Here is a 27,206-nt window from a genome sequence, read left to right on the forward strand (position 1 = left end):
GGACAGGAGCGCCCCCCTGCCCTGCCGAGGCTGTGCAACCTCGGCAACCTCCCCCAATCAGAGCAATGCAGCACAGCGGCCAGCCTGGAGGTGGTGACATCTCTTTTATTATCAGCTCAGCTGACCCCCAGCCCCATGGCTGCCCCAGCCCCAGGGGGATCATGGTTGGGGGTTTCTGGATAGTCCTGGGGGGTGGCATCAGCGGCAGCTCCAGAATCTGGGGGGCTGTGAGAGTAGCAGCACTGGTCCCCGCGTGAACAGGTGCCCTGGAGGGAAGACGGTGGATGGATGATACAGGTGGGTGCATCTGCCCAGCCCCGCTGCCCAGGGGTGTGGGAAAGAGGGAGTGGGAGGACGGGCCTCACCTCCTTAAACCTCTTGCAAGGGAACGTCTTGAGGCGGGCGGCGCGCTGCGCTGGGTCCTCGGCTAGCTCCTTGCGCTTGTTCTGGCACAGCCGTCTTTTCTCCTCCATGGCTTCACCTGCTGCCTTGCCCCTGTGCCAAGAGGGCGACCCCTGGCCGGTGGCCTTCACTGCCCAGCCACACAGAGCCCCTGCCGCCTGGCCCCAGCCCAGCCACCCCCTCTCCTTCCCCACCCCCCACACCCATGGCAGGGGCAGGCTGCTCACCCTGGCCGGGCGCGGGGCCGGGGACCCCAGTTGGCCTCTGGGTTGGCCTGGAAGCGCTTGAGTCCCCGCTGGCGGGAGCTGGGGTTGGCGTCTTCCCGGACAGTGAAGTTAGCCTGAAGCCTAGGCCGGGTGGGGTTGGGAGGGTGAGGGGGCAGGATCTGTCCCCCCACCACACACACACCAGGCACGCATGCCTACCTCCTACCCTACCCCCACAATGAGCCCATGTCGCGGGATCCCCTCCCTCCCCCTGGCCCTGGGCAGGCAGCAGGGTCTAAGTTAGGAGTGGACGGATTCCATCAGGGGTATCTGAGGGGGAGGTGTGCTTGAGGGGGTCCGTGCATTTGGGAGGAAATCTAGGCAGGCTTCCCAGAAGAGGCAGGAGGGGTAGGAGGGGTGGGAGCTGGCAGGTGTGAAGGCCTGCAGGCAGGACCGTGCCCAGTGGGGGACCCGACTCAGGTCTCCTCGGGGCCGTCAGGGCTAGGTGGGAGGGCTTCTGCACCCAAGGCCTCCCCGCATGTTCATACTTGGGTTCTAAGCTGAGGATGCGCCAAGCAGGGCTGGTCTCCGACAACCGCTCCCATTTCACAGGGCACCCCTTCTCCTGGGGGCAGAGGTTAGGGGTCAGGGTTTGTGGTGAGGAGCCATCTCCTCCTTTGCCTCCTGGGGGCCGGCCCTCACCCAGCAGCGCATGATGTCCCAGAGGGCTGTGGCTGGAGCGTCCGTCTTCACAGCGTTCTTACACGCGTGGGACAGGGAGACCCGGAAGCCAGCGTGGAGGAGGGCGGACCTAGGGGGGGTGGGAGGAGAGGGGAAAGCTGCCTGTGCGTGGCCGACGCCCACCCTGCGGGCCGCCTCCCTGAGGGTGGACGCCCACCCTGCGGGCCCCCGGGGGTGTGGGGGGCCCTCACCGCAGCTGCAGGAGGCTGGGCGTGCTACAGTGGATCGTGCTGCTCAGCTGGTCCAGCGTGTAGTACAGAGGCATGTCCGGGAGCTCCTGTGGAGGGGCGGGGCCAGAGGCTGGGCGTGGCTACGACCTGGGCGGGGCCGGGGTGTGCCCTGGACTGGGTCAGCCCTCACCTCGCTGACCACACTCAGGACGCCCTGGATGCGCTCCGAAGTGTGGAAGCGGCCCGGGTTGGCGCTCACAGCTTCCAGGACACGACTCACGAACTCCAAGTCGTGGATGGGCTCTGCCCAGAGAGGGCCCCCGAGCTGCAGGTGGGACACAGAGTGTGTGTGTGGGGGGAGACTGCTCACGCTGGCCCCTCCCTGCCACCTTCCTTCCCCTGACCCAGCCCTGCCTACCTGGTATTTCTGTCCACAGTGCTCACACTCGGGGGACACGGGGGGCCCGCAGGCTGCAGAGAACTTGACCCTAGAAGGAGGAAAGAGGACAGTGAGGAGCGACGGAGGTGGCTCTGGTGGGCTCTGGCTCCCCATGGCTTCCCTGCCTGGCGTGCCAGGCCTTACCGGCCACCAGCGGCTCCTGTAGCTTTGCCGAGGCGCTGAAGGTGGAAGGCCCCGCAGCCCACGCACTGGAACACCAGGGCCTGCTTGCTGGGGTGGGAGTGAAGGGGGGAGGTGAGGGGCGGTCGCAGGAGCAGTGTGACTCTCCTGCCCCAACCAGCTAATGCTCCTAGCAGCCAGGCCTGCCGTCCCCTCCTCGCCCACTGCCCAGGCTGACCTGGCCGAGGCTTTGACCTTGGCCTGGCCGGTGAAGATACGCACGAACACGCGTATGTAGAAGTCGGCACTTATGCTGAGCAGGGGTACCACGTAGCGCTGGTAGCAGTTGGCCCGGAGGTCCAGGCTGTGCAGGACGATCCTCAGGGCCTGCGGGAGTGGACGGGGAGGGTCACTGAGTGATCAGAGGATGGAAACCACTTCAGTGGACCTTGGGGTAGGGGACAGATACCCCCCAGGCCCCCCACACTACCCCTTGTAAGAAGGGAGAACGGTTGGGAGCTGCCCACACCGGTAGAGAGGCCATGCCATCCCAGGTAACTGACAGGCACATGTCCACTGTGCAGATGCAAGCGTGGAGGCCTGGAGCCCGACCCCAGCCAAGCTAGACATCGCATCCCAGGCCTTTCAAAACATCCCAGTGACCAAGCATCTCTGATGGGGGGGAACTGCATTCGGCCACATGGGGGAGGCTGAGCAGGCCTGGGGCGGGTGTCCTGGAAGGGGAGGTGGGTGCTGTGGGGGCACAGCGGGGGCGCCCCCTTACCATCTCGTGGCAGGCCCGGCTCTTGAGGGCCATGGCCCCATACTTGCTGTAGCAGGTCTCCCCACTGTTGCCCGCCAGCACCGCCATGTCCGTGCAGGTCACACACAGCAGCCCTGTGGAGGGCGGGCCAGGTGGTGAGGCACCAGGAGGGAGGGGACACAGGCCCGGGGCGCAGGCACAGCCCGGCCTCACCTCCTTCACTCACAGCCCGGCCTCACCTCCTTCACTCACAGCCTGTACTGCGGCATCCAGGAAGGCCGCCGGGCTGCCGTAGGGGTCCAAGTCGATGACGTCAAAGCGCTCGGAGACCCTTTGGTGTTGGTACATCAGCATCCTGGGGGTGGGGGGATGAGGGAAGGGGACGAGAGTGCCAGGTCCTTAGCTTCCTGCACTGCTCTGGCCCCGCCAAGTGGTCAGCTGCCCAAGTTCGGGTCCTGGCTCTGCTGGTTAAGTGCAAGGGCTGGTGACTAGGGGTGGGTCTCAGTCTACCTGTCTGTAGCAATGACACTGACAACAGCTGGTGTGGACACAGGGTAAACAGTCGGCCCCCTCCAGCCAACCCATGCGTGTCGTCTGCTGAACGGGTCAGTGTGGGCCAAACAGTACAGCAGCACTGGGCATGCGCAGAGTCCCACTTCCTCCTTTTCCCCCGAAACACTGAAGGTAACTGCTTGGAGAACATTTACATTGTATCAGCAGTTTGCAGTTTCCTACAGAGGAAGTAGCATGCAGGAAGGGCTTTTTTTACTTGTTGAATGAAGGTCGCTTACAAAGACAGAGAGACCTTCTATCTGTGGGTTCACTCCCTAAATGGCCACAGTGGCCAGGCTCAAGCCAGGAGCCAGGAACTCCATTTGGTTCTCCCACGCAGGCGCAGGGTCCCAAGCACTTGGGTCATCTTCTGCTGCTTTCCTAGGAGTTGGATGGAAAGTGAAGAAGCTGGGACTTGAACCGGCGTCCCTATGGGATGCAGGGGCTGCTTCGCTTACTAAACCAAAACCTTTTTTTTTTTTAACCCTTCTTTGCCTTACACATGCCAGGATCCCATATACGCACCAGTTAGTATTCTGGTTGCTCTACTTCCCATCCAGCTCCCTGCCTGTGGCCTGGGAAAGCAGTAGAAGACGGCCTTGGGACCCTGCATGGGAGACCTCGAAGGAGGCTCCTGGCTTCAGATCTGCTCAGCTCCGGCCGTTGCGGCCCCTTGGGGAGTGGGTCAGGAGGAGGAGGATTTTTCTCTGTGTATTTTCTTCCCTTCTCTTTGTAGATCTGACTTGCCAATAAAAATAAATACATCATGTTAAAGTCTACAGTGGAGAGTGTAATGAATGGTACAGTCCAGCACACTCGTCCAACCACACTTGCGTCAACAGTGCCCTGCACACACGACCTCCATGCTGGTCCCACCGAGACCCTTCTGCATACCCACGTGAGCACTATCTTCATCCATAATGATGCTTGCACAATGCTGAAATTGATGACAGACACACCTCCCAGCATGTGTCTCCAGGGGCGAGTGTTGTGGCTGGGCTGGTTCAAGTCCAGCCTGCGTCCCCCCGTCTAGCACCCGGTCTATCCTGGCTGCCTCACTGCAGGTCCAGCTCCCTATTCAAGTGCTTGGAAAAGCAGTAGAGGATGGCCCGAGGGCTTGGGCCCCTGGATCCATGTGGGGAGACCCAGATGGAGCTCCTGGCTTCAGCCTAGTCATTATAGATGTTTGAGGGAGGGAACCAGCAGGTGGAAGATTTCCTGTCTCTCTCTCCCCCAGCTCTCTGTCTCCCATCACAGGAGAGAATCTGATTACTGAACAGACAAGAACACGGGCCTGGGACCACAGAGCAGACCCTCGCAGAGGTCCACTCAATTCTAGAGCAGATGTCCTAGCTGCTTGGCCACCCCTGCTCCCCACGACCTACCGGGCATCAGCGTGGCTGGGTTGTACCAGGTGGGCCACATCGTTAAGCTGCACGTTGCGGCGTATGAGCTCCACAGCCCGGGCTGAAGCATCATTGGCGACCACACAGTGGAGCCCAGGCACCTCACGGGCGAAGCGGATGGAGCGGAGGCCGGAAGCTGCAAGCCCCTCGAGTACCCGCAGGCCTCCCTGTGGAAGGAAGCCGATGGCTCCATGGACATAAGCTGGTCTTGGGTCTCATCTAGGTCCCAGAGAGGGCCTCCCCACCCCCATCCCCTTTGGGTTCCAGGGTGCTTGGACGTACCTCACAGATCTCCCCCACAACAGCTGTCCGAGGCTGGCCACCTGGCGCCGAATCTTCCCTGTCTTTCAATTCAGCCTGTCCCTCCTCTGGCTCTGACAAGTCGACAACTACCTCCTGCAGGTCCTTCTCACCTGGCACCTTGACTGTCATCACCCAAAGGCACCAGTGAAGGACTCTCCAAGCCCTATTCCTGCTCCCATTCCCACCCGACCTGGAGAAATCTCACAGGGGACAGTGCGGTGGTGTAGCAAGCTAATCCTCTGCCTGCTCTACTAGCATCCAATATGGGTGCTGGGTCACGTCCTGGCTGCCCCACTTCCCATTCAGCTCCCTGCCTGTGGCCTGGGAAAGCAGCGGAGGACGGCCCAAAGCCTTGGGACCCTGCACCCGCTTGGGAGACCTGGAAGAAGCTCTTGGCTTCGCATCGGCTCAGCAATGGCCACTGCTGGCATTTACGGAACCAGCAGACAGGTGATCTCTCTCTGAAACACTATCTTTCAAGTATAAACAAATAAGCTTTACTTCCTAAAGTGTCCTGGGCGGGGACAGGGATGGGGAGGGGAGGCTTGGGGTGTGACAGCCTCCTTATGTGACCTCTCCCAGGAGTCTGGACTGGACTCACTCTGGATTCCTTTGGCCCGAAGCTGAAGGCGGGCGAACTCGGTGATCACCGCACACCTGGCAGGAGATGGAGGGTGAGCTCAGGGCCCCTCCCAGCCCCCCCCCCCACCATCCGCCCTGCGACCCCCCACCCGCTCACGTCAGGTCCCGGTTGAACTCCTGGACAGGGTTGTAGAAGACCTCGTTGGCGCTGGGGAAGGCGATCCTGGCGGTACCCTCGGTGACGATGGTTTCCTGGGCCTGGGGGCAGGGCTGGGGACCGTCATCCATCGCGGGATCCCGCGGTCCCTGAGGGGGACGCCCCTCCCAGAAGCGGGCTCTACAGAGGCGACGAACCGAAAAGAGAGCGAGGCTTAGCTGGCGGACGAGCCTCCCATGGGACATCGGACGCCCAGCCTGATCGGAGGGAGCGGGAGAGGTACAGAGTCAGCGGCCTTTGGGGACGGGAGGAGGCCTGCGCTTCGGGAAAGTACGGGACGACGGTCCCCGCGGAGGCAGAAGCCCAAACAGGGTCCGTCCTCCGTCCCGATCCTTCCCCGCCCTCCTCACCCGCGCAGAGAAACCGACTTCGAGTCGATCCACGTTCCTCAGATTAGGACCTGGGCGCCGCCATGTTGGCTCGGTGGGAGGGCGAGTCACATGATCGGGTTTAGCCAATCCGCGAGGCGGCCTACGGTGGGCAGCCGGGGTCAAGCGGCTTTGTAGTCCAGTGTGTTCGGTGCGGGTCCCTTAGTTAACACGGATGCTTCCCGGGCGTGAGAGCGGGTTCCAGACGGGCACAGGGGCGATCGCGGAGCCCCCGACAGCTGCTGCCCGTCCCGTGTGTGCCGGGTGCTGCCCAGAGCCTCGGGGAGTCACTTAGACATCAGATGTAGTGGGTTCGAATCCCAGTGTCACCGCAGGTCCTAGATGGGTGGCCAATGACTTAACTCTCTGGGCCTCCCCTTTCGAGCTGTTTACTAAGAATGTGCGGTTCCCCGACGCAGAACCAAGACGGAAAGACACAGTGTCTTGGATGAATGAGAGCTTAGGAAGTTCCCACCGCGGGTGTGGGAGCAGCGAGGACCGAGCCGAGTGCGTTCCCGCTCCCCGGGCAACGTGTCCGAACAGCAAAACAAAACCGGGCAGAAGTTTTTCCCGCTCCTGATGGGGCTCTGGTGAGGGCGAGAGGAGTGGACATGGTGTACAACATTACACAAAATGAGCTTTGCTACCCCACATTTATTTTTATTAGGAAGTTAGAAGAGATAGAAAAAAGATCTTCCATGCACTGGTTCACTCCCCCAAGTGGCTGTAATGGGCTTTGGAGCTGAGCCCCTCCGAAGCCAGGAGCCAGGAGCTTTCTCCAGGTCTCCCAGACGGGTTCAGGGTCCCAAGGCTTTGGGCCGTCCTCCACTGTTTTCCAAGGCCACAAGCAGGGAGCTGGATGGGAAGTGGGGCAGCCGGGACGTGACCCAAAGCGGGTGTCCGTACTTGCAGGGGGAGGATTCTCCCATAGAGCCATCGCACCCGCTTCCCGCGGCCGGAACCTTCTGGAAGGGCAATGCAATTTGCACATGAAAAGCCGGGTGACTTGGAACTTGATGGCAGCCGGGGGAGGCGGGACCGCGGCGCGCTCGGGGCTCGTCTGGCCTGGCCTAGGGGAGGGCGTGGCGTGGGCGTGTCCGCGGCGACCCCGCCCTCCCCCACCGGAGCCGGGCCCTGCGCTGGCTCGCTCGCTCGCTCGCTCGGCGCTCGGCTGGGCCGGCCTGGCCCACAATGAATGGCCGCCGCGGCTGCCGCTGCTGCTGAGGCGGAGGCCGCGGAGGCCGCGGAGGCGGAGGCCGAGGCCCCGGCGCAGGGGGGCGCGCCCCGGGCCCAGGCCGGGCCTCAGCCGCCGCTGCGGAGCGCGGCCAGGGCGCAGGTGAGACGGGCCAGGCCCGAGGGCTCGGGGCGCCGGGCGTGTGTGTGTTGGGGGGGGGTGCGCTCCTGCAGCGGCCTTGGCCGGTTTGGGGGGCGCGCGGGGCCGCCGGCTGCAGGGCCAAGGCTCGGTCCTCCCTTCTTGCACCGTGGAGGGCGGGCGGGCCTCAGCTCGGACCTTCTTTCCTTCACCTCCCCACACCCTCCGAGGCTCTCGTCCTTCCCGGCGGGAGCTGGGGTGGTGGCGCCGGTGGGGAGGGCACCGGATCGAGCCGGTGGGCAGGTGGTTCCCGGGAAGTTAGGAGGAGGAGGAGGAGGAGGAAGAAGGGACACGCGGTGGGGTGGGGGGTGGGGTGGGGGAGGAAGCAGGCCCGAGGGGGAGGGGAGGCCCGGCGTGGGGGAGGGGGTGGCGAGGCGGGGCCGGGCCTGGCAGGTACGGTCCGGGCTCCCGGAGGAGGTGAGTGGGTCAAGTTACAGGCCTGGGGGCGGCTGCGGGAGAAGCCCAGGAAGTGGGGCGGGCTTGGTGGGTGTGGGCGGAGTTGTTGGTTGGTTGGTTGGTTGCTTGGGGTGCAGGCGGAGAGCCCGGAGATGTTGGCTGGCTGTGTTGGGGGGGGTGGGCTGGGTCATGTGAGGTCAGGGCTCTGCCCACCCGAGGTGGAGGGGTGATCGCCCTAGGAAGGGTGGGGGGGCAGGCCGAGGCTTAGGGCTCTAGGCTGGATGTGGGGGCGGGTCAGGAAAAACTAGTGTGACCAGAAGGGAGGTGGCAGTCTGTGTGTGAGTGTGTCCCGCACCCCCGCCGTGCTCACCGTGGGGGTGGGGGCTCCGCCAAAGTGTTGCAAGCTCTGGCCACCCCTGGGGTGGGTATTTGTGTAGGTAGGGGGTACAGCCATGCAAAGCCTACTTACCTGGGACATCCTTTTCACCCCACTTCCGGTTGCCCTGGCCCACGTAGCACCCTGTTTGTCTGTAGGGGGCGGGGCACCCCAGCCCAGCAAGCAACCCCCCGAGTGTCTTAGGGGCCCGTTTTTTGCACCCTGGAACCTGCCAGAAGGGCGCCTCCCCAGGTCTGTGTGAAAGCACACATCTCCCTGCCTCCAGGCTTCCCTGAAGGGGTAAGAAGAGCTTAAGGTGGTCTCCTGGGGGTCCACACTGGGCGCTCTTTGTCCTCTCCCTGTGGTCCAGCCCAGGAGGGGGCATGTGAGGCCAGGGTTTGTTTCCGGAGGGTCAGCCTGCCGCTGCCGCCCCAGATCTGCTGGCAAGGATACTCCTTGGCCACTGTTCCAGCCCCCCCAGGGGAGGCTGGGTTCTGAGTGTCCCCTGGGGACTGCAACAGTAGCACCTTCTTTCTCGGAGGGCCTGGTGACTCCCGCCTCGCCGGCTCTCCGGAGCCCAGGGGAGGGCAGGGGCTCTGGGAGGAGTGGGTAGCAATGAGCAGGAAGGGGATTTTAAATGCACGCTTCCTCCCCTTCCAGCTGCGGCTGCCGCAGTGTGTCCCTCTGGCTTTGGTCTTGGGTCAGGCTGTCTCTGCTCTTGTTCTTTCTGGGGTAACTGTCAGGCTGTTGTCCAGGGGTGCCTTGTGGTCAGGATGTACCCACGTGGCAGGAGCCACAAACTAGTGCTGGGTGAAGGAGGGCGCCCACCCCTCAGTTCTGGGGAAGGGTAGGAATTGGGCTGCTGCGCCGCACGTGCCTCCCCACCTGATGGGGACCTGGTTGTGGGGGGGGTACAACTGAGTACCAAGGAGGAAAGTGGGGTGCCACGTGCTTGTAGCCACGGGTAGGGGTGGGGGATGGCACACAAGGCCGGCTCCAGTTGGCACCTTGTGGGGGGCAGTGCAGTCAGTTGTGCGGTTCCCTGCACCTCCCCCACCCAGGATAGCTTTCCCTGTGGGGGAGGGGGCTGGAGGGGAAGCTGCCCCCAGTAACAGATCCCAGAGCAACTTTTGTCTGAGGACGGGCTAGGCGCACCTGAGTGCTGGAAGGGCGGAGAAGTTACCTTGGGGGCAGGGTTGGTGCGGGCTCCTGGAGGGGGCGGCTTTGTCTTCCACCCCCTGGAGGAGGGCAGTCGAGCTCTCCTCCCCTCCCCCTCCCAGACTGGGCAGGTCCTGTTTGTGGAGAGCTGGAACCCAGGTTCATTGGTTCGCTCCCCTGAAGCCATCGGCACAGGGGGCGGGGTCTAGGGCAGGTAGGCGGAGTCCGCCTGAATGTCCCAGGTTTGGCCAGGGTCTTCCCCCAACCCCCAACCCTTCGTGCTCATCTGGAGTTCTCCACCGCCCACGTGGCAGGGGACAGATACCCCCAGGAGGCCGCTCCTATGGCTCAGGGCTCCTAAGGCCCTGAGCACTTTTCTGGACTTGAACTCTTGGCTACAGGTTTCTAATGCCTCGGGCGTCTTTGACGAAGGTTTTGGGGTTCCTAAGACGCCATGGTGGGGGGTGAGTGATGTCTGGATTAAACACTGCAAAGCCATGAGGGCTGCAAGTCCAGCCAGTGGAGAGTTGGACATAACCCCTGCCTGTCTAATCCTGGCCGATGGTCTTGACCTTCTCCGCTGGTGAGGACAAGGAAGACACGCCTGTCCCTGGGTTCTGGAGAGAGATCCCGAGGAGGTGGCCCGGGCTGCAGCTTCTGGTGACCATGCCGCCCGCATCACCCAGCACCCACTGAGGGAGGGTGAGCGGCGGCCTGCCACCGTCCTTTAGTTATCATGTCCTTGAAACGGCCTTGTGAGGCGGCGGCTCCTGCTGCCTGTATGAGCCCAGTGTGCAGCCGGAGAGAGTGGCAGTGCTGGGGCTTCCGGGTCAGCGTGAGTGAGAGGCCTCTCCAAGCATCTGGATCAGGTGCCCAGATCCTGGGAGTGTTGGCGACAGAGGTGGCTTCCATCCTGAGACAGGGCACCGTTGTTGTGTTGTTTAAAACTTTGCTGTTGATTGGAAGGGCAGATAGATTTTGTATCTGCTGGTTCACATCAGGCCAGGCTGTAGCCGGGAGCTCCATCCAGGTCTCCCACAAGGGTTCAGGGGCCCAGGCACTGTGGCCATCCTCTACTGCTTTTCCCAGTGCTGTTAGCAGGGAGCCGGCTCAGAAGCAGAGTAGCCGGGACTTGAACTGGTGCTGCGGTATGGGATGCTGGTGCTGCAAACGGCGGCTTAACACACTGCGCCATGACGCCAGCCAGCAAGGTTCAACCTCTTGTACACCCCCAGGTTACCACAGGGCCTTTGCACTTGTTGACACCCCCCCCCCCCCGCAATCCTGTGCATCTTGTCTTCCCATGGTGGGATCGGGCTTCTGAGCCCAGCAGGCAGGAGCTAAGACGGAAACAACCCAGCAGCCGTTTGTCTGAGACCAGATTGCCGAGACTGCGAGTGGGAGGGAGGGGGCGGGAGAGGCGGCAGCTGGAGGGCTGCTCATTCCTGGAGACGGCAGCAGTTGGGGGGGGTGGGAAGAGCTGCACCCCCCTCAGCCCCTGCCCAAGTCCCCAGGCAGGCAGTGCACCCCAGCTCTGGAGGGCAGGGCTGGGCCTCTCCCAGGAGAGTTTTTGCCCCCATCAGCTTTGGGTCTCGGCACCTGTGCCCCACTACACCCAATTCCCAGACAGGAGCCAGAAGGCCCCCGCGACGGCCCAGGCTCATCCTGGTGAGCAGAGCCATGGGGGCAGGCCCATTAGCTCCCTGCTGGTGCACCTGCTGGAAGAGCCAGCCAATCCGTCAAGTGAACCTGGCCAGACCTCGCGGGGTGCAGGTGCACAGGAGGCCCCGGGCGTCAGCTCCAGTCGGCTAATTCTTTTGTCGTGTCCAGATTGAATTTAACCACAGCAGCTATGCAGGGTAGCAAAATACACCGCAACCGTTGCTCCTACTGCTTAAAAAAAAGATACATTTGGCTGTCAGCTGCCCTGTGCTGTTCCTGGTGTTACAGCCAAACCCTAGGCGGAGTCTGGGCAGGCGTGCTGGTCACTGCTGGGTTTCCGGTCCTTTTTTTTGTTTCCTGCTAAACTTGGGAGTGCAGGAATGGTCCTGGAGGTGTCCCTGCAGGTCCAAGGATCTGCACCTGCGGAGTATGGGTGGTACTGCGCCTTGGTTGGGAACCCAAGGAAGGTTCCAGCAGTAGGAGAGCCTGGGGTGGGGTGGCTGGTGTCTTCATCATGCGCCAGTGGGCTCAGACAGAGTGGCGTGATGTGGGGGTGTTGCGTGGTCAGCTTCCGGTGGGGCGCTGCCCTTCTGAGGTCCACGCATCTGATCTCATCTAGCCTGAACCCTGCCTAAGAAAGAACCACCCCCTCCCAGTACCAGGCTGCTGCCACCACCTTTTCCTGGGTCTGGGCTTACCTCCTCAGGCGAAGTGGTGTGCTGGCTGGGACCCTTAATCCATGGCCTCTTGCTCATGCCTGAGGCGGGGTCATCCCCCCAGCTGCCACGCAGGCCCTTGGAAGGTACCTACCCCAGGACTATTGCAACGTCCTGGGAGCTGCGTGCCTCCCGTGGCCTGGCATCTGGAAGTGCGTCCCCCACTGGGACCAGGACTAGCAATGCTGGAAGTTCCCCGGCCACCCTGTGGTCCCCTTCCTGTACCTTCCCCCAGCAGGGGACTGTTTCACTGAGTGTTGAGGCAGGAGGATCTCGGATCTGGCTCTCTGCTTCCTTGGGAGTTGACAGCCAAGTGGGACGTGATAGTCTAGGTCAAGCAGGTGGGGTGGGATGCTCAGCTGGGGGCACAGTTTGGACCCCGTACAAGGGGCCTGAGCCCCAGAGAGGTGCATGCATGGGGCGTTTGGGTGCCAGGCCCAAGGATGCCCTGGGAGAGGGCAGAGCCAGTCGTTGTGGGGAGGAGAGGAAAGACAAGAGGGTCTCTGCCAGCTGTTTCCCGATCTCCCCACCCAGCTGTTTGTTCTGGGAACGTAGCCCTGGCTGCCCCGCAGTGGCCGTGCAGGTGCAGGGGCTGCCAGCAGGGCCCAAGACAAGTGTCCCAGCTCAGTAGACAGGGTAGGGGAAGTGGCCAGGGCATGGTACCCGGGACCCGTCTCCCGTGGCCTCCTTGCTGTAATTACTGGGCTCTCCTCACCATCGCCTTCCCTGCACCGTCACCTGTAGAGGCAGTGGCCAGCAACCTGGAGCCCCCTCTCCCCGTATGATGGAGTCAGGTGCTCCTGCCCCAGGTGCCAGGGTACCCTGGTAGCAGGCCTGTGCTGTCCTGTCTCCTGGTGCCTCGCTGCCCTCACCCCCTGGCAGCTTCCTCCAAACTGCAACACTGCCTTCCCACCAGGGGCCTTTCTCTTCTTATTTCTCGAATTTCTTCGTTTCTCTCTCTCTCACTCTCTAGGCAAAGGACCTTCTGTCCTCTGGTTCACTTCCCAGGCAGTGACCACAGCCTGAGCTAGGCTGGAGCACCAGCAGGACTTTTCTCCTGGGACTCCATGTAGGCGCCAGGGGCCCAGCCACTTGGGCCACCTCCCACTGCTTTCCCGGGTGCATTAGCAGGGAGTTGCATCAGAAGTGGAGCAGCTGGGACAGAACCAGTGCCCACATGGGATGTAGGCACTGCAAGTGCCAGCCCTTTCTCCCACTGCACCCTCTGCTTTTTTTTTTTTTAACCAAAAATGTAGAGAGAGAGAGAGAGAGATCTTCCATCCACTGGTTCACTCACATGGCTGCAGTGATCGGTGCTGGGGCAAGCCAAAGGCAGTAGCCAGGATCCCCTACAGCAGCTCGGTCCCCCTGGGTGAGTGCTACGGGTGAGCCAGCCCCGTTGCCTCTCCCGGGGGCACAGGTACAGAGATTCGAGCTCTGAACCCAGGCGCTGATGTCCGATAGGGTGAAGGCCGAAGGCCTCCCAAGCGGCATTTTAGCCAGCCAGCCATGAGCAGCTGATCCCAAAAAGGATCAGCCAAGATGCCTGCACCCATGGCGTTGCCCATCTCCTCAGAGCAGCTCCCAGTCAGCCCTCTGGTGGCAGGTCCCACATCCCAACATTGTCCCAATAGCACACGGGAAGTGCTGTGGGCAGCATTGTGCCCAGGGTGTCTTTTCCCCGCCCCCCCCAGCCAAAGTGATACAGTGTAACGGGGTTCCTGCAAGGGTTACATGACAGTCATGGAGCTGGGTTGCAGAGGCTCCTACCTGCTCCAGAATGGACCTGCACATCCTCTACCGATGTCAGAGGCTGGTGCGCGATGAGACACCAAGTGGCCTCATCTCCAGCCAGGGTTTTTTGGTTTTTCGGATTTATTTGAGGTGCCAGGGTTGTTTTCCTAGCAGGTTGGGTGGCTCCGTCCAGCTGCTCCATCCCTGCTCACGTACCCGGGAGCGCAGCAGCTTGCGCCCCTGCTGCCCCGCGTGGGAGACCTGGAGGAGCCGCTGGCTTCAGCTCGGCTCAGCTCCGGCCACTGCAGCCACTTGGGGAGTGAACCAGCGGGTGGAAGATTTTTCTCTCCTTGTAAATCTGTCTTTCCAAGAAACACGAGTAAGTCTTGAAATAAGAATAGCTTAAGCGAAAGAGTGGAGCGGCCAGGACTCGGAGCCGGCGCTCAGATGGGACCCCTTCTGGGCCACCCCGCCCTGCCCTGTCATCCTCCCGCCGAGGGCAGGTGGCCCCCAACACCTGCTCTCTGTCCCTGTCGCCCCCCTCACAGCCTTCGCCATGGCGCAGATCCTGCAGATGGAGATCCCGAACTTCGGCAATAGTATCCTCGAGTGCCTCAACGAGCAGCGGCTGCAGGGCCTGTACTGCGACGTGTCGGTGGTGGTCAAGGGGCACGCCTTCAAGGCGCACCGCGCCGTGCTGGCGGCCAGCAGCTCCTACTTCCGGGACCTGTTCAACAGCAGCCGCAGCGCCGTGGTGGAGCTGCCGGCCGCCGTGCAGCCACAATCCTTCCAGCAGATCCTGAGCTTCTGCTACACGGGCCGCCTGAGCATGAACGTGGGCGACCAGTTCCTGCTCATGTACACGGCCGGCTTCCTGCAGATCCAGGAGATCATGGAGAAGGGCACCGAGTTCTTCCTCAAGGTCAGCTCGCCCAGCTGCGACTCGCAGGGCCTGCACACGGAGGAGGCGCCCTCGTCCGAGCCCCAGAGCCCCGTGGCGCAGACGTCCGGCTGGCCGGCCTGCAGCACGCCGCTGCCCCTCGTGTCCCGGGTCAAGACGGAGCAGCAGGAGTCGGACTCGGTGCAGTGCACGCCGGTGGCCAAGCGCCTGTGGGACGGTGGCCCCAAGGAGCTTGGGGGCGGCGGCAGCAATGGCAGCGGCAGCCGCAAGATGGCCAAATTCTCCGTGCCGGACCTGGCCGCCAACCGGCAGCCGCAGCAGGCGCCCGTGGTGGCGGCGGCCCAGCCGGCCGGGGTGGCCGTGGCCGCGGTGGTGGGAGCTGGGCAGCCGGCCAGCGGGGCAGCGGCAGCCGCGGCCGCCGGGGGCATGGTGAGCGGGCCCAGCACGTCGGAGAGGACCAGCCCGGGCACCTCCAGCGCCTACACCAGTGACAGCCCCGGTTCCTACCACAACGAGGAGGACGAGGAGGAGGACGGCGGGGAGGAAGGCTCGGACGAGCAGTACCGCCAGATCTGCAACATGTACACCATGTACAGCATGATGAACGTGGGTCCCGCAGGTGAGGCGCCGGCCCCGCCCACGCGCTGCCCAGCCTGCCCAGCGCCCCTGCGCCCACTCGCCACTCTGCCTCTCCCCGTAGCCGAGAAGGTGGAGGCCCTGCCCGAGCCCGTGACCCCAGAGTCCCGCAGTCGCATCCGCGTACGGCAAGACCTGGCGTCGCTTCCGGCCGAGCTCATCAACCAGATCGGCAACCGCTGCCACCCCAAGCTCTACGACGAGGGCGACCCCTCGGAGAAGCTGGAGCTGGTGACAGGTGGGCCGCCTTGCACACCCCGTTCCCCTCCACCTGGGCACATGCCTTCTCGTGGGGAGGGTGGACTCGGGAGCCCCTGGCACCCAGACTCGTGGCCTGTGGGGTGGCAAGGCTCATCCTGCCACACTGATGGGGAGGGTGTCATCCTGGCACCTTCCCTCGCTCTGCCCCGTGGGTCCCCGAGCCCTGCCCGCTGCAGCCCAGCCATCCCCGGTCCCGCCCTGCAATTCCGGCCCTCACCAGGTACCAACGTGTACATCACGAGGGCGCAGCTCATGAACTGCCACGTGAGCGCCGGCACACGGCACAAGGTGCTGCTGCGGCGCCTCCTCGCCTCCTTCTTCGACAGGTGAGGCCCTGATGGGAGCCCACTGCGTCTCCCTGGGTGCGCGGGAGGTCGGGGTACAGGGGACCCAGCACCCTCCTGCCGCCCGCCCGCTGGCTGAGCGCGCTGAGCGCCGTGCCGCCTCCCCTCGCCCCAGGAACACGTTGGCCAACAGCTGCGGCACGGGTATCCGTTCCTCCAGCAACGACCCCAGCCGCAAACCACTGGACAGCCGCGTCCTGCACGCCGTCAAGTGTGAGTCCGTGGGCCTTGGCGCGGGGAGGGAGGGCCCCGCGTCAGCCGGGAGGATGCTCTCCAGGTGGCTGGGACTGGGAGCGCTGCCCAGACTACGTGGGCAGTGGCTGGCACTCCACACCTGGGCAGTTCCCACCAGGTTCTGGGGTCCCAAGTCTCCCAAATGACAGCAAGACTGCCAGGCCATCGAGTCATGGGGGTGGGCCCTTGCAGGGGGCGGGGCTTGTGTGAGCAGGTGCATGTAGGCGGGGTCCGGTAGGGCAGGGCAGGGAGGCATGGGGAGTGGGACCCCCGGGACCTGAACCTCCGCCCCTTCCCGACCCCCGCTGGCCACAGACTACTGCCAGAACTTCGCCCCCAACTTCAAGGAGAGCGAGATGAACGCCATCGCGGCTGACATGTGCACCAACGCGCGCCGCGTGGTGCGGAAGAGCTGGATCCCCAAGCTGAAGCTGCTCACGGCCGAGGGCGACGCCTACACTACCTTCATCAGCGACACGGGCAAGATCGAGCCCGACGTGATGGGCGTGGAGCACGGCTTCGAGCCGGCCAGCCACGAGAGCGAGGCGGGGCCCTCGGCCGAGGCCCTCCAGTGACCCGCCGTGGGCCAGGGGGTGGGGGGCCGCCACACTTCTGCCCCCACGCACCCCCGCCCCACCCAGTCCTGTCACACACACCTACACACACACACACACACACACACACACACACACACATCTTGGTCACGAGCTACTGTCTGTCCCCCTCCCCAGGCCCCACAGGGGTGCTGCATGCTCCGTCCCCTCCCTGCCCCCTTCCCCCAGTGTGAGCCGGGTGGGGCAGGGCCAAGTGCGGAGTGGCCTTCTATAACTCTGCTCTCCTGTCCTCACCCCCACCATCGGCTCCCCCCCACACCTGTCAGGGCCTGGCCCCTCACTACAGCCAGCTCCCGGGGACTGGTGGTGGGCGGAGGTGGGGGTTCAGAGGGTCTCAGGACCCTCTCCCCCGCCAGCCCGCTCACCCCCTGCCCCCCCAGTGCTTCCATGGCTCCAAAAGCGCCTTCCTGACCCCCTCCGGGTGCCCGCGCCCCAGGGGCTGGGTGGGCGGTGAGGCCGTGGGGTGTGCAACCTAGGGTGGCTGCATGGGGATGGCAGGGCCAGCGCCTTCCCTGGCCTTCACCCCCTCGCCTCCGCTCAGCCTCTCACACACATGCTCTTGGTCCCCCTGGAGCCTGGGGGAGGGCGATCCTAGGACAGGAGGGCCCTTCGGGGCACGCGGAGGGTCTGGATCTGGGTGTGCAGTGTGCGTGTGCCCGAGTGTGTGCGTGCGCGCCTTTTTTTTCTTTTTCTTTCCAAGCGAATGAAGGTACCAGAGGCAGTTGGACCAGGGTTGGAACCTAGGGGGAGCAGGCTTGGAGGGGGGCTACTGCCCTCTTCCGTGCTCCATCCTGCCCCTGCCCTGCCCCCACCCCCCACCCACCCTGAATACACCGGGGCAGGGCCCCCTGAGCCCCACCCATGTACATACTTTTTAAGACATTTTTTTAGCGAATGAAATATTGAAGTATAAGATTTCCTTTTATTTTTCAAACCAAGGGGATGGCAACTCCTGCCCCCCACCTCCTCTCCACTCCAGGTTGGGGGGAGGCTGTGGAAGGCAGGATGGGGGGGCAGGCTGAAAGCGTGTGTGGGTGTTGGGGTGTGTGCGTGTTTCTGCCTGGCTCTGGGGGCGGGGGTCTGAGCCTCTCCCCTCCCGCCTCGCCCTCCGCAAGCCACACAGCTTCGTCTTAGGGGAGGCCACTGGCCTAGGCCGTTGGTTTGGGGCCGGAGCAGAACTTCTGCTCTTGGCGCTTGGGGGCAGTATTTTTCTCTCTCTCACCATTCCTGTTTCTTACCCAGGGCAAGTGTGTGTGTGTGTGTGTGTGTGTGTGTGTATGAACTTGGAAATTTCTTCCTCCACCCCTCTCTTTCCCCCAACTCCCAGCCTCTGCACCCCCACCCCCCCGCCCTCTGGCTACCAGCAGCCAGGTTTCCCAGGCAAGGGGTTTGGTGGGGGGTGCAGGGGGCACCCTGCAGAGAACCACCAGCCAGCTAGGGGCCCCTCCCAACACCTGCTTCCCCTTGCGAGGGTGGGCGCGGCGGCCCAGCACCTTAGCTCCCAGGCAGCCCAAGTGTGTGTGTGGGGGGAGGGGACCCCCCTCCCGCTGAAGCACAAGCACCTTAGTCTCCCACCCGGCCCTCCCCGCCCCCGCCCAGCACCAATCCCAAAGCACAATATCCTGGTCACTTGGCACGCAGCTGGGGCCTGGGGGGGTTCCCAGGTGCGCCCCTCCTCTGGGGCCTGAGCGTGAGGGGCAGGGAGTGTGACCAGCTGTCCAGGACCAGGGGTTCTTCTCCCTCCCCACTTTTCCTGGGGTGGGGGGCTTCCTGCTGTGCCTCCCTAAGCTCCTGCTGTGCTGGGCCTGGTGGCGGAGCCCATCTGTTCAGGGACCCCAGGAGTTGCCCCCACCCCGCCCCATCCCAGGCTTCCAGAACTCCCAGTGATGTGGGGGGGAGGGGGAGGGCAGTGGGGCTGGGCAGGGAGGGGCAGGGGAGAATACTCCCCACCAGGAGAGCCAAAGACAGGGTTGTGCCTTAGCCCAGGAGCCGCCCCTGTGCACCCCGCCCCCGGGGCGGCCCGCTGCATGCCCCCCCATGTCCCTACCCCCACCCTGGGGAGCCAGGAAGGATTGCAGGTGAAGAGTCACTCACGGACATTAAAAATTATTGAGGGGAATAATAATTAAAAAGACTGTAGGGCCCCTCCACACCCCATCCCTCCCTGCCCCTTTCACGCGGGGCCCCACTGCCCCCTGCCTCTGCCCCCCGCGTGAAGTGCCAAGGCCCTCCCCGCCCTCCCCCGGGCCTGTGAGATTGCACATAAACTACTGTAAGGAGGAGGGGCGCTGGGAAATGTGAACCGCGAGAGAGTATCAGTGATGCGAGAATAAACTAAACGCCTTTGTAACACCCTGGACGCCCCAGACTGCTCTCTGCGGGGAGGGGAGGGGAGGGGGGCCGGGCTGGCACCTGCAGCTCCCAAGTGTGCCCCTCCACATCCCTGCTCCTCTTCCCCAGGTGGAAGGGGGCTGCACCAACGAGGGGGTCCCTGAAGCTGCAGGTCCCACCCACAGGAGGCAATAAGCCAGGGCCCCTCCGACATTGATCCAGGTAGGGTAACTCCGAGGGTGGGCCTTTGCCGGGGTCAGGGCCTCCCTCGCCCTTCCCTGCGAGTCCAGACCACAAGGGCATGTACGGGAGCAAAGGCATCTCCAACTGGACGCACTCCAAGTTCAGGTTCGGGGGTGGGGGGGAGAGGATGGTAAAAGGGCCCATTTCAGCAAGACCAGGCCCATCTAGCTGGTTTATTTCCCTAGAGATCGTATTTTGGGAAGGGTGCTGTGGCTTAGCCGGGAACCTCGCTGTTCAGTGCTGGGCACTCCCATAAATATTAGTGCCACTTCCTGTTCCTGGCTGTTCTACTTCTTTTTAAAGATTTCTTCATGTTCATTGGGAAGACATTTACAGAAAGATCCATGCGCTGACTCACTCCCCAAGTGGCTATCATGGCTGGAGCTGAGCCCGCCTAAAGCCAGGCGCCTCCTGCGGGTCACCCACAGCTGCCCAAGGCCTGCACCATCCCCTGCTTTCCCAGGTGGCTGCTCCACTTCTGGTCCAGCGCCCTGTCCGTGCGCCTGGGAAAACGACGCAGGATGGCTCAAGTGCTTGGGCTCCTGCACCCACGTGGGAGACCCAAACTGAGCTGCCGATTCCCAGCTTCCCCGCTCGCTGGCCGTTGTGGCTGTTTGGAGAGTGACCCAAATGGAAGATCTTTCTCTGTTTTTCCTCTCTTTCTATCTTTCCAATAAAAATAATGTTACTTGGAACACATGCAGCCTGTACGGGGAGTGCTTGGGACAGGCCCAGCTCCCTGCGCATGCGCACAATGGGAGGCAGCAGAAATGACTCCGGTGTTGGGGTCCCTGCCGCCACCCACGTGGGAGACCTGGCTCTGATGCAGACTCCTGGCCAGTCCTGGCTGTGGCAACCAACTGATGACAGATGGCACCCATGTCACGGGCAGGAGGGACTCTGCACGCACTAGGGTTCTGCAGGCATTTCTTCTTCCGGCCAGACACAGGGATTCACACCCGGCAATCCCCTCACGCACGGCGCTTTGCGGCTGTTCACGGGCGCAGGAGAAACGCCTGCGTGCGTCTGCTGCCCGATGGAAGCATGCCTGCAACGTGTAGGAAACTCGGATAATCGTGTCTGCATCCAACACTGGCCCTTGAAATCCAAGACACGCACACACACGCTCCCGTGGAAGCCGGGAGCACAGAGCTGGAAGGCGGGTCTGGACAGGGTCACACATTCATGGTCAACACAGAGTACAAAACCAAAGGACTGTGGATTTATTTCCAGGTTGGAAGGCATGAAGGCACAGTGGGCCCAGGGCCGTGGTGGGACCCTGGGTGTTGACACAGGTTGGTGGGTTAGGGGTAGGGGGGTGGTGGGGCGGGGCAAGAGTGTGTTGGGTCTCCCCACCTCCACCCCCTAAGTGCACTTGAGAAGGCAGGCGTGCGGCCCCCCGGCCAGGCACCCTGGGAATCCCACAGGCTCCGAGGGAGAGCCTGGCGGGGCAGGGCGGGGGCAGGCCCAGCTGGCATGGCAGCTGCTTGGTGTCAAGGTCAGAGCAGGACAAGCAGGAGAAGAACTAGGAGCAGCACCCCCAGAAGCACCAGGATGGCACACCACTGCTGCCGGTCTGTGGGGTTGGGAGGGAGGGCAGAGTCAACGCGGAGCTGCCTCCCCCGACCTGCCGCCGCCCCGCCACCGCCCTGCTCACTCACCGCTGGTCATGTGGGAGACCTTGGCCAACCTCCTGAGGACGCCATCCATGCGGGACTGGGTATGTTCCATCTCATGGCCAAAGGCATCCAGCATACTGTGGAGACCACCACGACGAGAAGGTGTTCCTGGGGCTCAAGCACGTGAGCACAGGCCACCCGCCTCCCCAGAGTCCCAGCCTTACACGCCCTGCTCGTCCAGCTCCTCCCCGACGCGGCCTGACATGTGTTTCAGGACCCGGATGCTCCCCGACACCATGTCCAGCTGGTGGTCTTGTTGGTCCAGGATCAGCTGCCAGGAGGAAGGGACGCAAGGTTGGCAAGGACAGCCCCTCCCAGAGGGCCCCCTTCCCCGCACCTTCCACGCACCTGCTGTGTGGCCTGCTGCTCTTCGAGGTAGCGGGAAGAGGCCGAGACCATGCTGGCATCCAGCAAGTCGCTGGGGGACTTCTGGGCCGCTGATGTGCCGGCCAGCACCTGCAGGGAACACGGACCACGGACCACGGGCTCAGGGCGGGACAGCCACGGCGTAGCAGACAGCATCTGAGGCGTGACAGCCTCGGTCCGCCTGGAGCCACTAGGCAAAGCTGCAGCCCAGACGCTGGCATCCTATAAGGGAGTTGGAGTCCTGGCTGGTCAAGCTGGGCAGGCAGTGGGGACAGCGCGACTGCTTGGGCTCCTGCACCCACACGCAAGACCACACCGGAGTCCTGGGCTCTTCAGCCTGGCCCCATGCAGGGCCATTTGGGTACTACTCCCAGTCGATGGAAAATGAACCATTCTCTTTCCAAATAGATTAAGTAAATATTTTCTTTTTAAAGATTTATTTATTTTTAATACAAAGTCAGATATACAGAGAGGAGGAGAGACAGAGAGGAAGATCTTCTGTCTGATGATTCACTCCCCAAGTGACCGCAACGGCAGGTGCTGTGCCAATCCAAAGCCAGGAGCCAGGAACCTCTTCTGGGTCTCCCACACGGGTGCAGGGTCCCAAAGCATTGGGCCATCCTCGACTGCTTTCCCAGGCCACAAGCAGGGAGCTGGATGGGAAGTGGAGCAGCTGGGATTAGAACCGGCGCCCATATGGGATCCCAGCGCGTTCAAGGTGAGGACTTTAGCCGCTAGGCCACACCACCAGGCCCAGATTAAGTAAATCTTAAAAAAAAAAAAAATTATTTTGATTCAAACCTTTCTGGTTTTGAATTTTTAGTTGAAAGGCAGCCAGAGAAAGAGACAGTGGGGTTTCTGTCCACTGGTTCACTGTTTAAATGCTCACAACAGCCCAGGCTAGGGCCAGACGGAATCAGAGGTCAACCTAGAACTCCATGCGGGTCTCTAACCTGGGCAGAAGGCCAAGGCACAGGTGTCCAGGCTGGCAGATTTAGCCTTGGTTGCCTCCCAATTTTGTTACTTTCTAGCCGTCGGCAGGCACATGGTGCACCCAGAGGGAGTAGGGCTGACTCCTTCCTGAGCTCCCTGTGGGATCCGGTCCCTGCAGCTGGCAGCTGGCCCTCTTGCCTGACCAGGGTGTCCCTGCACAGAGGGACTAGCAACTTAGGATTCGGGCACTGCTTCCTGCCTCTCCAAAGTGGCACATGGGTGCTGGGCCTGGAAGCCAGGCTCACCCTATCACCTCCCAGACCCCATGTCCAGGGGCTCCAAGGAGAGAAGACAGAGCTGTTGTTCTTGACCCGAGGTCAAAGACAGATGGCGAGAGGAGGCAGAGAGACAAGCACACCCAGGGCACGGACCTAGTCGCTTCAGCTTCTGCCATTCATAGGGGCGCCAGTTCGAGTCCTGGCTGCTCCACTTCCCATCCAGCTCCCTGCCTGTGGCCTGGGAAAGCAGTGGAGGACAGCCCAATGCCTTGGGACCCTGCATCTGCGTGGGAGACCCAGAAGAAGCTCCTGACTTTGGATCGGCTCAGCTCCGGGCCATCGCAGCCACTTGGGGGAGGGAACCAATGGATGGAAGATCTTCCTTTCTGTCTCTCCTTCCTCTCTGTAAACCTGCCTTTCTATAAAAATAAGTAAATCTTAAAAAAAAAAAAATGGATCAGCTGAGAACTGAATCCGTGCCATATCCCTTAATAAAGAAATGTTTAAGAAAGAAAGAAAAAGAATGGCAAACGGAGTTCGTCATTAAACTGGGTTAACTACAGATTTTTGGTGGGACATGGGGTGGGGATGGGCTAAGTCAAGTCTAAGCCTGCGGCTCAGGTGTGCCCCCCAGGATACAGCACGCGGGGGTCAGCGTGGGTGGATGGCGGGCGTCAGGACCCCTCACCTCACTGTTATTCCTCTCCATGAAGGCCAAGGCCGTCGGGCTCGCCATATGGTCCTTCATTTCCTGGGCAAGGAGGCAAGCAGGATGTGACAGAGGAAACACGGCCCCCAGCCCACGCTGGCTCAGCCCCCTGCCCGAGGTCCCCCCGCAGCTTGGCCACCCTCACCTGCACCGCCTCCCGCATCCGCTCCACAAACGCCCGCCTCTCCTGCAGATCCCCGGCCGGGAGCTTGAACTTGCCGGGGTTGGCTTCCACGATGCGTGGGGGGGCTTGTCAGTCAAGGCTGAGGGGGTCTTGCAGACCAAGGGCCGTTCCCCTACCACCCCGACCCTGCCGCCTCGCCCCCATACAATGCCACCACCCCATGCAATGCCACCACCACCACCACCACCACCAGGATATCGATGGTCTCCTCCAGGTCCTCCAAGTCCCACTCGATGCTGCGCAGCCCGTTGCGCAGCTCATTGGCCGTCCAGTCCAGCTCCTCGCGGCCGCCCGCCGAGCCGGCTTGCAGCAGCTCGCTCCAGCGCTGGTGCAGCCCCCGGGCCGTGTTCACCGCCTTCTGCACCTCGCTGCGGGCGGAGCGAGGGGTCTCCAGGGCTGAGCGCCCCTGCACCCCTCCAGACCACCCACCCCATGTATCACGCCCCGCGGGCTCTCGGGCCGGGGTCGGGGATGCCGATCGCCGCCGCTGCCCACCCCCCACCCAAACACCCGCGTCGCTGTCACTTACCCTCGCACTACAAAGAAAGGGTCTTCGAGAGACATGGCTCACCCCCCCACCGCCTGACTCCCCCACCCCAGGAGGCCGAAGCCCCGCTGGGCTGGGGCAGGGGCTGCGGTGGCGAGCGACCCTGTGCCTTGGAAAACCAGGAAAAAACAGCAAAGAAAGAGGGAGCCGCCACCCCCGGCCCCCGGTTCGCCCACCATCGAGAGCGGGGCCTCCGGTGCGGAGAGAGAGGCCCCGAAGAGAGGGCACTTCCGTCCTCCGAGCGGCCATCTTGGTTGTGGGCAGCAGAGGCGACTTCCGGCCCCCCACGTCCTCTCCGCCTCAGCATGGTGGGCACTCCACCTGAGAAAGTGGGGCGCCCCGAGTGGGGGAGGCTCAGACTTTATTTGGGGGGAAACCCGCGCCGTGGGTGACGGCTGGAGTCTGTCAGAGTCGCTGTGTGTGCGTGGAGGGAAAGCGGGGCCTGTGGCTTTTGGGGTTCCCGGTCTGGGGGCGTCCTGTGGCGGGGAAGGCACAGCATGGACGCCACAAGGAGAGTTTGGGGTTTTGTTTGGAGGCGCGGAGCTCGTTGCTTTCCGCCCACGTGCGAGGGCGGCCCTGGCGTGGCCACGGGGTCCTCCCGGGCGCCCCTCGACGCGAAGCCGGCCCCGCGAGGAGGGAAGAAGGGAAGGAGGCGCCATTCCCGGCCCCCCACCCCAGCCTCGATCCGGAAGCCGCCGGCTCCAGCCGGCTCGGGCCGCCGCGCCCAGCGGGAGGAGGGAGGCGGGGCCTCCGGCATGGCCACGCCCACGCCGGAAGCGCGCCCCGCCCCCCAGGCCGAGGCGGGATCCCGCCTCCACGAAGCCAGGCCCTTATTTGGGCAGCCGGAAGTAGCTGGCGCGTTCGCCCGACGTCACCGCTTCCAAATTTAGTCGGGGAAGTCAGCGCGGGGTGGGGCCTGGGTGGCGGGAAGGCCGCGGCGGGCCTCTCTTAAAGGGCCCGCGCCGCCCACGCACGCGCGGCACCCAGGAGCACCCAACCTTTTAACCATTTTATGGTTTTTGGTGTTTGCAGCCGCGGGAGTTTTCTTAGCTGGACGGTGCGTGGTCCGGGGAGGTGGGGCCTGTGTTTGTGTGTGTGTGCTCGCTCCGCCTCCCGGGGGTTGGGGGTGCAGATGCGGCAGCCACGTGGTGCGCCTGCCAGCCCACGCCGGGTGGGCCTGCCAGCCTGGGAGGCTGCGGGTGGCTCGCCCTGGCAGCAGCGTCGGCTGCGAGCTTCCCGCTGGCTCGCGCAAGCCAACGAGAGGCGGGAGAGCGCGCCCCGCTTCCCGCCCCTACGGCGGGGGGCAGCTGCACCATCCGCGGGGCGAGCACCGTGCGCCCTGCCCCTGGCCCCCCAAGGAGGGCAGAGCTCCGGCGGCTGCTGTGGGTCGGGGGGCTGCAGACGCGCGCACGTGGGTGGGCGCACTCCCCGCACGACCCTCCCAGCCATCCCCAGGGCTTGCATCTCCCGCGTGGGTGCCTGGGGGTTGCAGCGGCGTGCACCGCACGAGGACCCCCGCCAAGGGGGCGCAGCGGGACGGAGACCCCACACACACACACACCCCCACCCACCATCACCGCGGGCCGCCCCCTGCACGCACTTCCTCCCGCCGAGCGTAAATAACCACCTTGCCCCTTTAAGGAGGCTCCGGCGGAAAGCCCGGATGCGGCCTTTGGGACGGGGCGGGGCGTCCCCGTGACGTCATACGGGGTACAAAAGGGCTCCGGGTGGCGGGCGCGGGGCAGACCGTCCGAGCGCCGTGTCCGCGTGGCTCGTCCCGCTCGTCCCCGCGTGCGCACGCACACACACGCACCTGCCCTTCGCCTTCGCGCACCATCAGCCAGCCCGGCTCCCCGCGTCCTCCCTCGCTCCCGACCCCGAGCCGTCGAGCCAAGGCGCCATGGAGGTGCAGAAGGAAGCGCAGCGCATCATGACCCTGTCGGTGTGGAAGATGTACCACTCGCGCCTGCAGCGCGGCGGCCTGCGGCTGCACCGCAGCCTCCAGCTGTCCCTGGTCATGCGCAGCGCCCGCGAGCTCTACCTCTCGGCCAAGGTGGAGGCCCAGGAGCCCGAGGTGGCCGGCCGCCCCTCCGACCCGCGCCTGCTGCTTCTCGCCTCGCCTCCAGCAGCAGCAGGCACGGCCGACGCGGCGCCCCCCGACGGAGAGCCGCCGTCCCCCGAGCCCATGGACACCGAGGACAAGGAGGAGGAGGCCCCTCGCCCCGCCCAGGCCAGCCGCAAGAGACGGAGTAGCAGCCGCCCGAACGACGGAGGACTGGTTCCCAGCAAGAAAGCCCGCCTGGAGGAGGAAGAGGAGGAGGAGGCGGAGGAAGGCATGGTGGTGGCGGCGACCGCCGAGGAGGAGGAAGAAGAGACGGCCGCGCGTCTCCAGCCCGCCGCCCGGCCGAGGGCGCCTTCCCCAACCTGGCGCGCGTCCTGCAGCGCAGCTTCTCCGGCCTCCTGCACCGCAGCCCCGGCGGCCCCCCCGACGGCCGTCCCCGCCCCGTGCGAGGCCACGCCGGCCTGCCGCCCTCCGGACTCGATGCTCAACGTGCTGGTGCGCGCCGTGGTGGCCTTCTGAGGGACCCGAGCCGCCGCCGCCGCTGCTGCTGCTGCTGCTGCTTCCACCGGAGCCCGTGGGGACCCGTGTCGTCGGGGGGTCCGCTCCCCTGAGAGCGCGCGCGCCGCCGGCGCCCCCCACCCCACCACCAGCACACATCCCCCCGGGGTGCGGGGCAGGGGGGACCCCGCGTGAGGAGCCGCCGGCCGGAGCGCAGAGGGGAGAACCGGGCCGCCTCCCGACCGAGCCGGGCGCGGGCGCTTTGCGCCGTCACAGGTGCTACCTTTTCAAAGACTGGGCCGCGGGCCCGAACCTCCTGGATCCCGAGATAGACCGCAGGACTTGGTTCCGGATTGTGTTTTTTATATATGTATATGTATACTTGTGTATTTTCTCAGGGCCGGACTTGATCACGTTTCATTTTTCAAGGAGGCGGGAGGCTGTGTCGCCGTCCCCTCCCAAGGCTTCTTGTGCAAGAGTTGGTGCGTGTGAGGCCGGAGCGGAGGTGGGGACCCCCTCCCTTCCTCCACCAGTCCGGCGACCGAACTTTTGTGCAACCGGTCATCGTTGCGTCATGGGGCGCTTCCTGTGGCTCGGCGTGGGCGTGGGGCCTGGAGGGGAGGAGGCTTCTGTCGGGTGTGTGAGCAGGGACCCGCCCTGGTGGCCGGGGTCGGGGACGAGGGTCGCTGAGCCCCCAGCCCCG

General features: G+C 63.8%; 4 protein-coding genes across 7 annotated transcripts; 2 read left to right on the top strand and 2 right to left on the bottom strand.

The window, feature by feature from the left end:
* Positions 1-87: 87 nt before the first annotated feature.
* TRMT1 (tRNA methyltransferase 1) lies at positions 88-6,355 on the bottom strand. 3 transcript variants are annotated; one of them, XM_058657763.1, is made up of 17 exons: positions 6,252-6,355; positions 5,842-6,021; positions 5,704-5,759; positions 5,082-5,224; positions 4,779-4,966; positions 3,081-3,196; positions 2,863-2,975; positions 2,317-2,465; positions 2,103-2,189; positions 1,938-2,007; positions 1,710-1,844; positions 1,541-1,626; positions 1,311-1,419; positions 1,157-1,233; positions 630-749; positions 366-495; positions 88-266 (listed from the first exon to the last, which is right to left on the bottom strand). In XM_058657763.1, the coding sequence occupies exons 2-17, from the start codon at positions 5,970-5,972 to the stop codon at positions 117-119; spliced, it is 1,860 nt and encodes a 619-aa protein (XP_058513746.1). In that variant the 5' UTR covers positions 5,973-6,021; positions 6,252-6,355; the 3' UTR covers positions 88-116. The 3 variants fall into 3 exon arrangements, with proteins under 3 accessions (XP_058513746.1, XP_058513745.1, XP_058513747.1); XM_058657762.1 differs by having other exon boundaries at positions 5,842-6,098; positions 6,252-6,344; XM_058657764.1 differs by lacking the exons at positions 4,779-4,966; positions 5,082-5,224; positions 5,704-5,759; positions 5,842-6,021; positions 6,252-6,355 and having other exon boundaries at positions 3,094-3,202.
* Positions 6,356-7,428: 1,073 nt separating this feature from the next.
* NACC1 (nucleus accumbens associated 1) lies at positions 7,429-16,709 on the top strand. Its single transcript, XM_058658063.1, has 6 exons — positions 7,429-7,605; positions 14,232-15,203; positions 15,285-15,458; positions 15,702-15,807; positions 15,941-16,038; positions 16,375-16,709. Exons 2-6 carry the CDS (start codon positions 14,240-14,242, stop codon positions 16,632-16,634), a joined length of 1,602 nt encoding a protein of 533 aa, XP_058514046.1. The 5' UTR covers positions 7,429-7,605; positions 14,232-14,239; the 3' UTR covers positions 16,635-16,709.
* Positions 16,710-20,452: 3,743 nt separating this feature from the next.
* STX10 (syntaxin 10) lies at positions 20,453-24,169 on the bottom strand. 2 transcript variants are annotated; one of them, XM_004595573.2, is made up of 8 exons: positions 23,926-24,167; positions 23,595-23,764; positions 23,358-23,452; positions 23,192-23,254; positions 21,275-21,382; positions 21,091-21,197; positions 20,909-21,003; positions 20,453-20,823 (listed from the first exon to the last, which is right to left on the bottom strand). In XM_004595573.2, the coding sequence occupies exons 1-8, from the start codon at positions 23,958-23,960 to the stop codon at positions 20,747-20,749; spliced, it is 750 nt and encodes a 249-aa protein (XP_004595630.1). In that variant the 5' UTR covers positions 23,961-24,167; the 3' UTR covers positions 20,453-20,746. The 2 variants fall into 2 exon arrangements, with proteins under 2 accessions (XP_004595630.1, XP_004595631.2); XM_004595574.2 differs by lacking the exon at positions 20,453-20,823 and having other exon boundaries at positions 20,915-21,003; positions 21,095-21,197; positions 23,926-24,169.
* A 1,589-nt stretch (positions 24,170-25,758) lies between these two features.
* On the top strand, positions 25,759-26,602 carry IER2 (immediate early response 2). The gene is given in 3 exon segments (XM_058657857.1): positions 25,759-26,276; positions 26,309-26,409; positions 26,411-26,602. Coding segments are annotated over 3 exon segments (648 nt in total). The 5' UTR covers positions 25,759-25,843; the 3' UTR covers positions 26,525-26,602.
* Positions 26,603-27,206: the final 604 nt, after the last annotated feature.

Source organism: Ochotona princeps, chromosome 33, assembly GCF_030435755.1.
Source record: "Ochotona princeps isolate mOchPri1 chromosome 33, mOchPri1.hap1, whole genome shotgun sequence".
In the NCBI taxonomy this organism is placed as follows: domain Eukaryota; kingdom Metazoa; phylum Chordata; class Mammalia; order Lagomorpha; family Ochotonidae; genus Ochotona; species Ochotona princeps.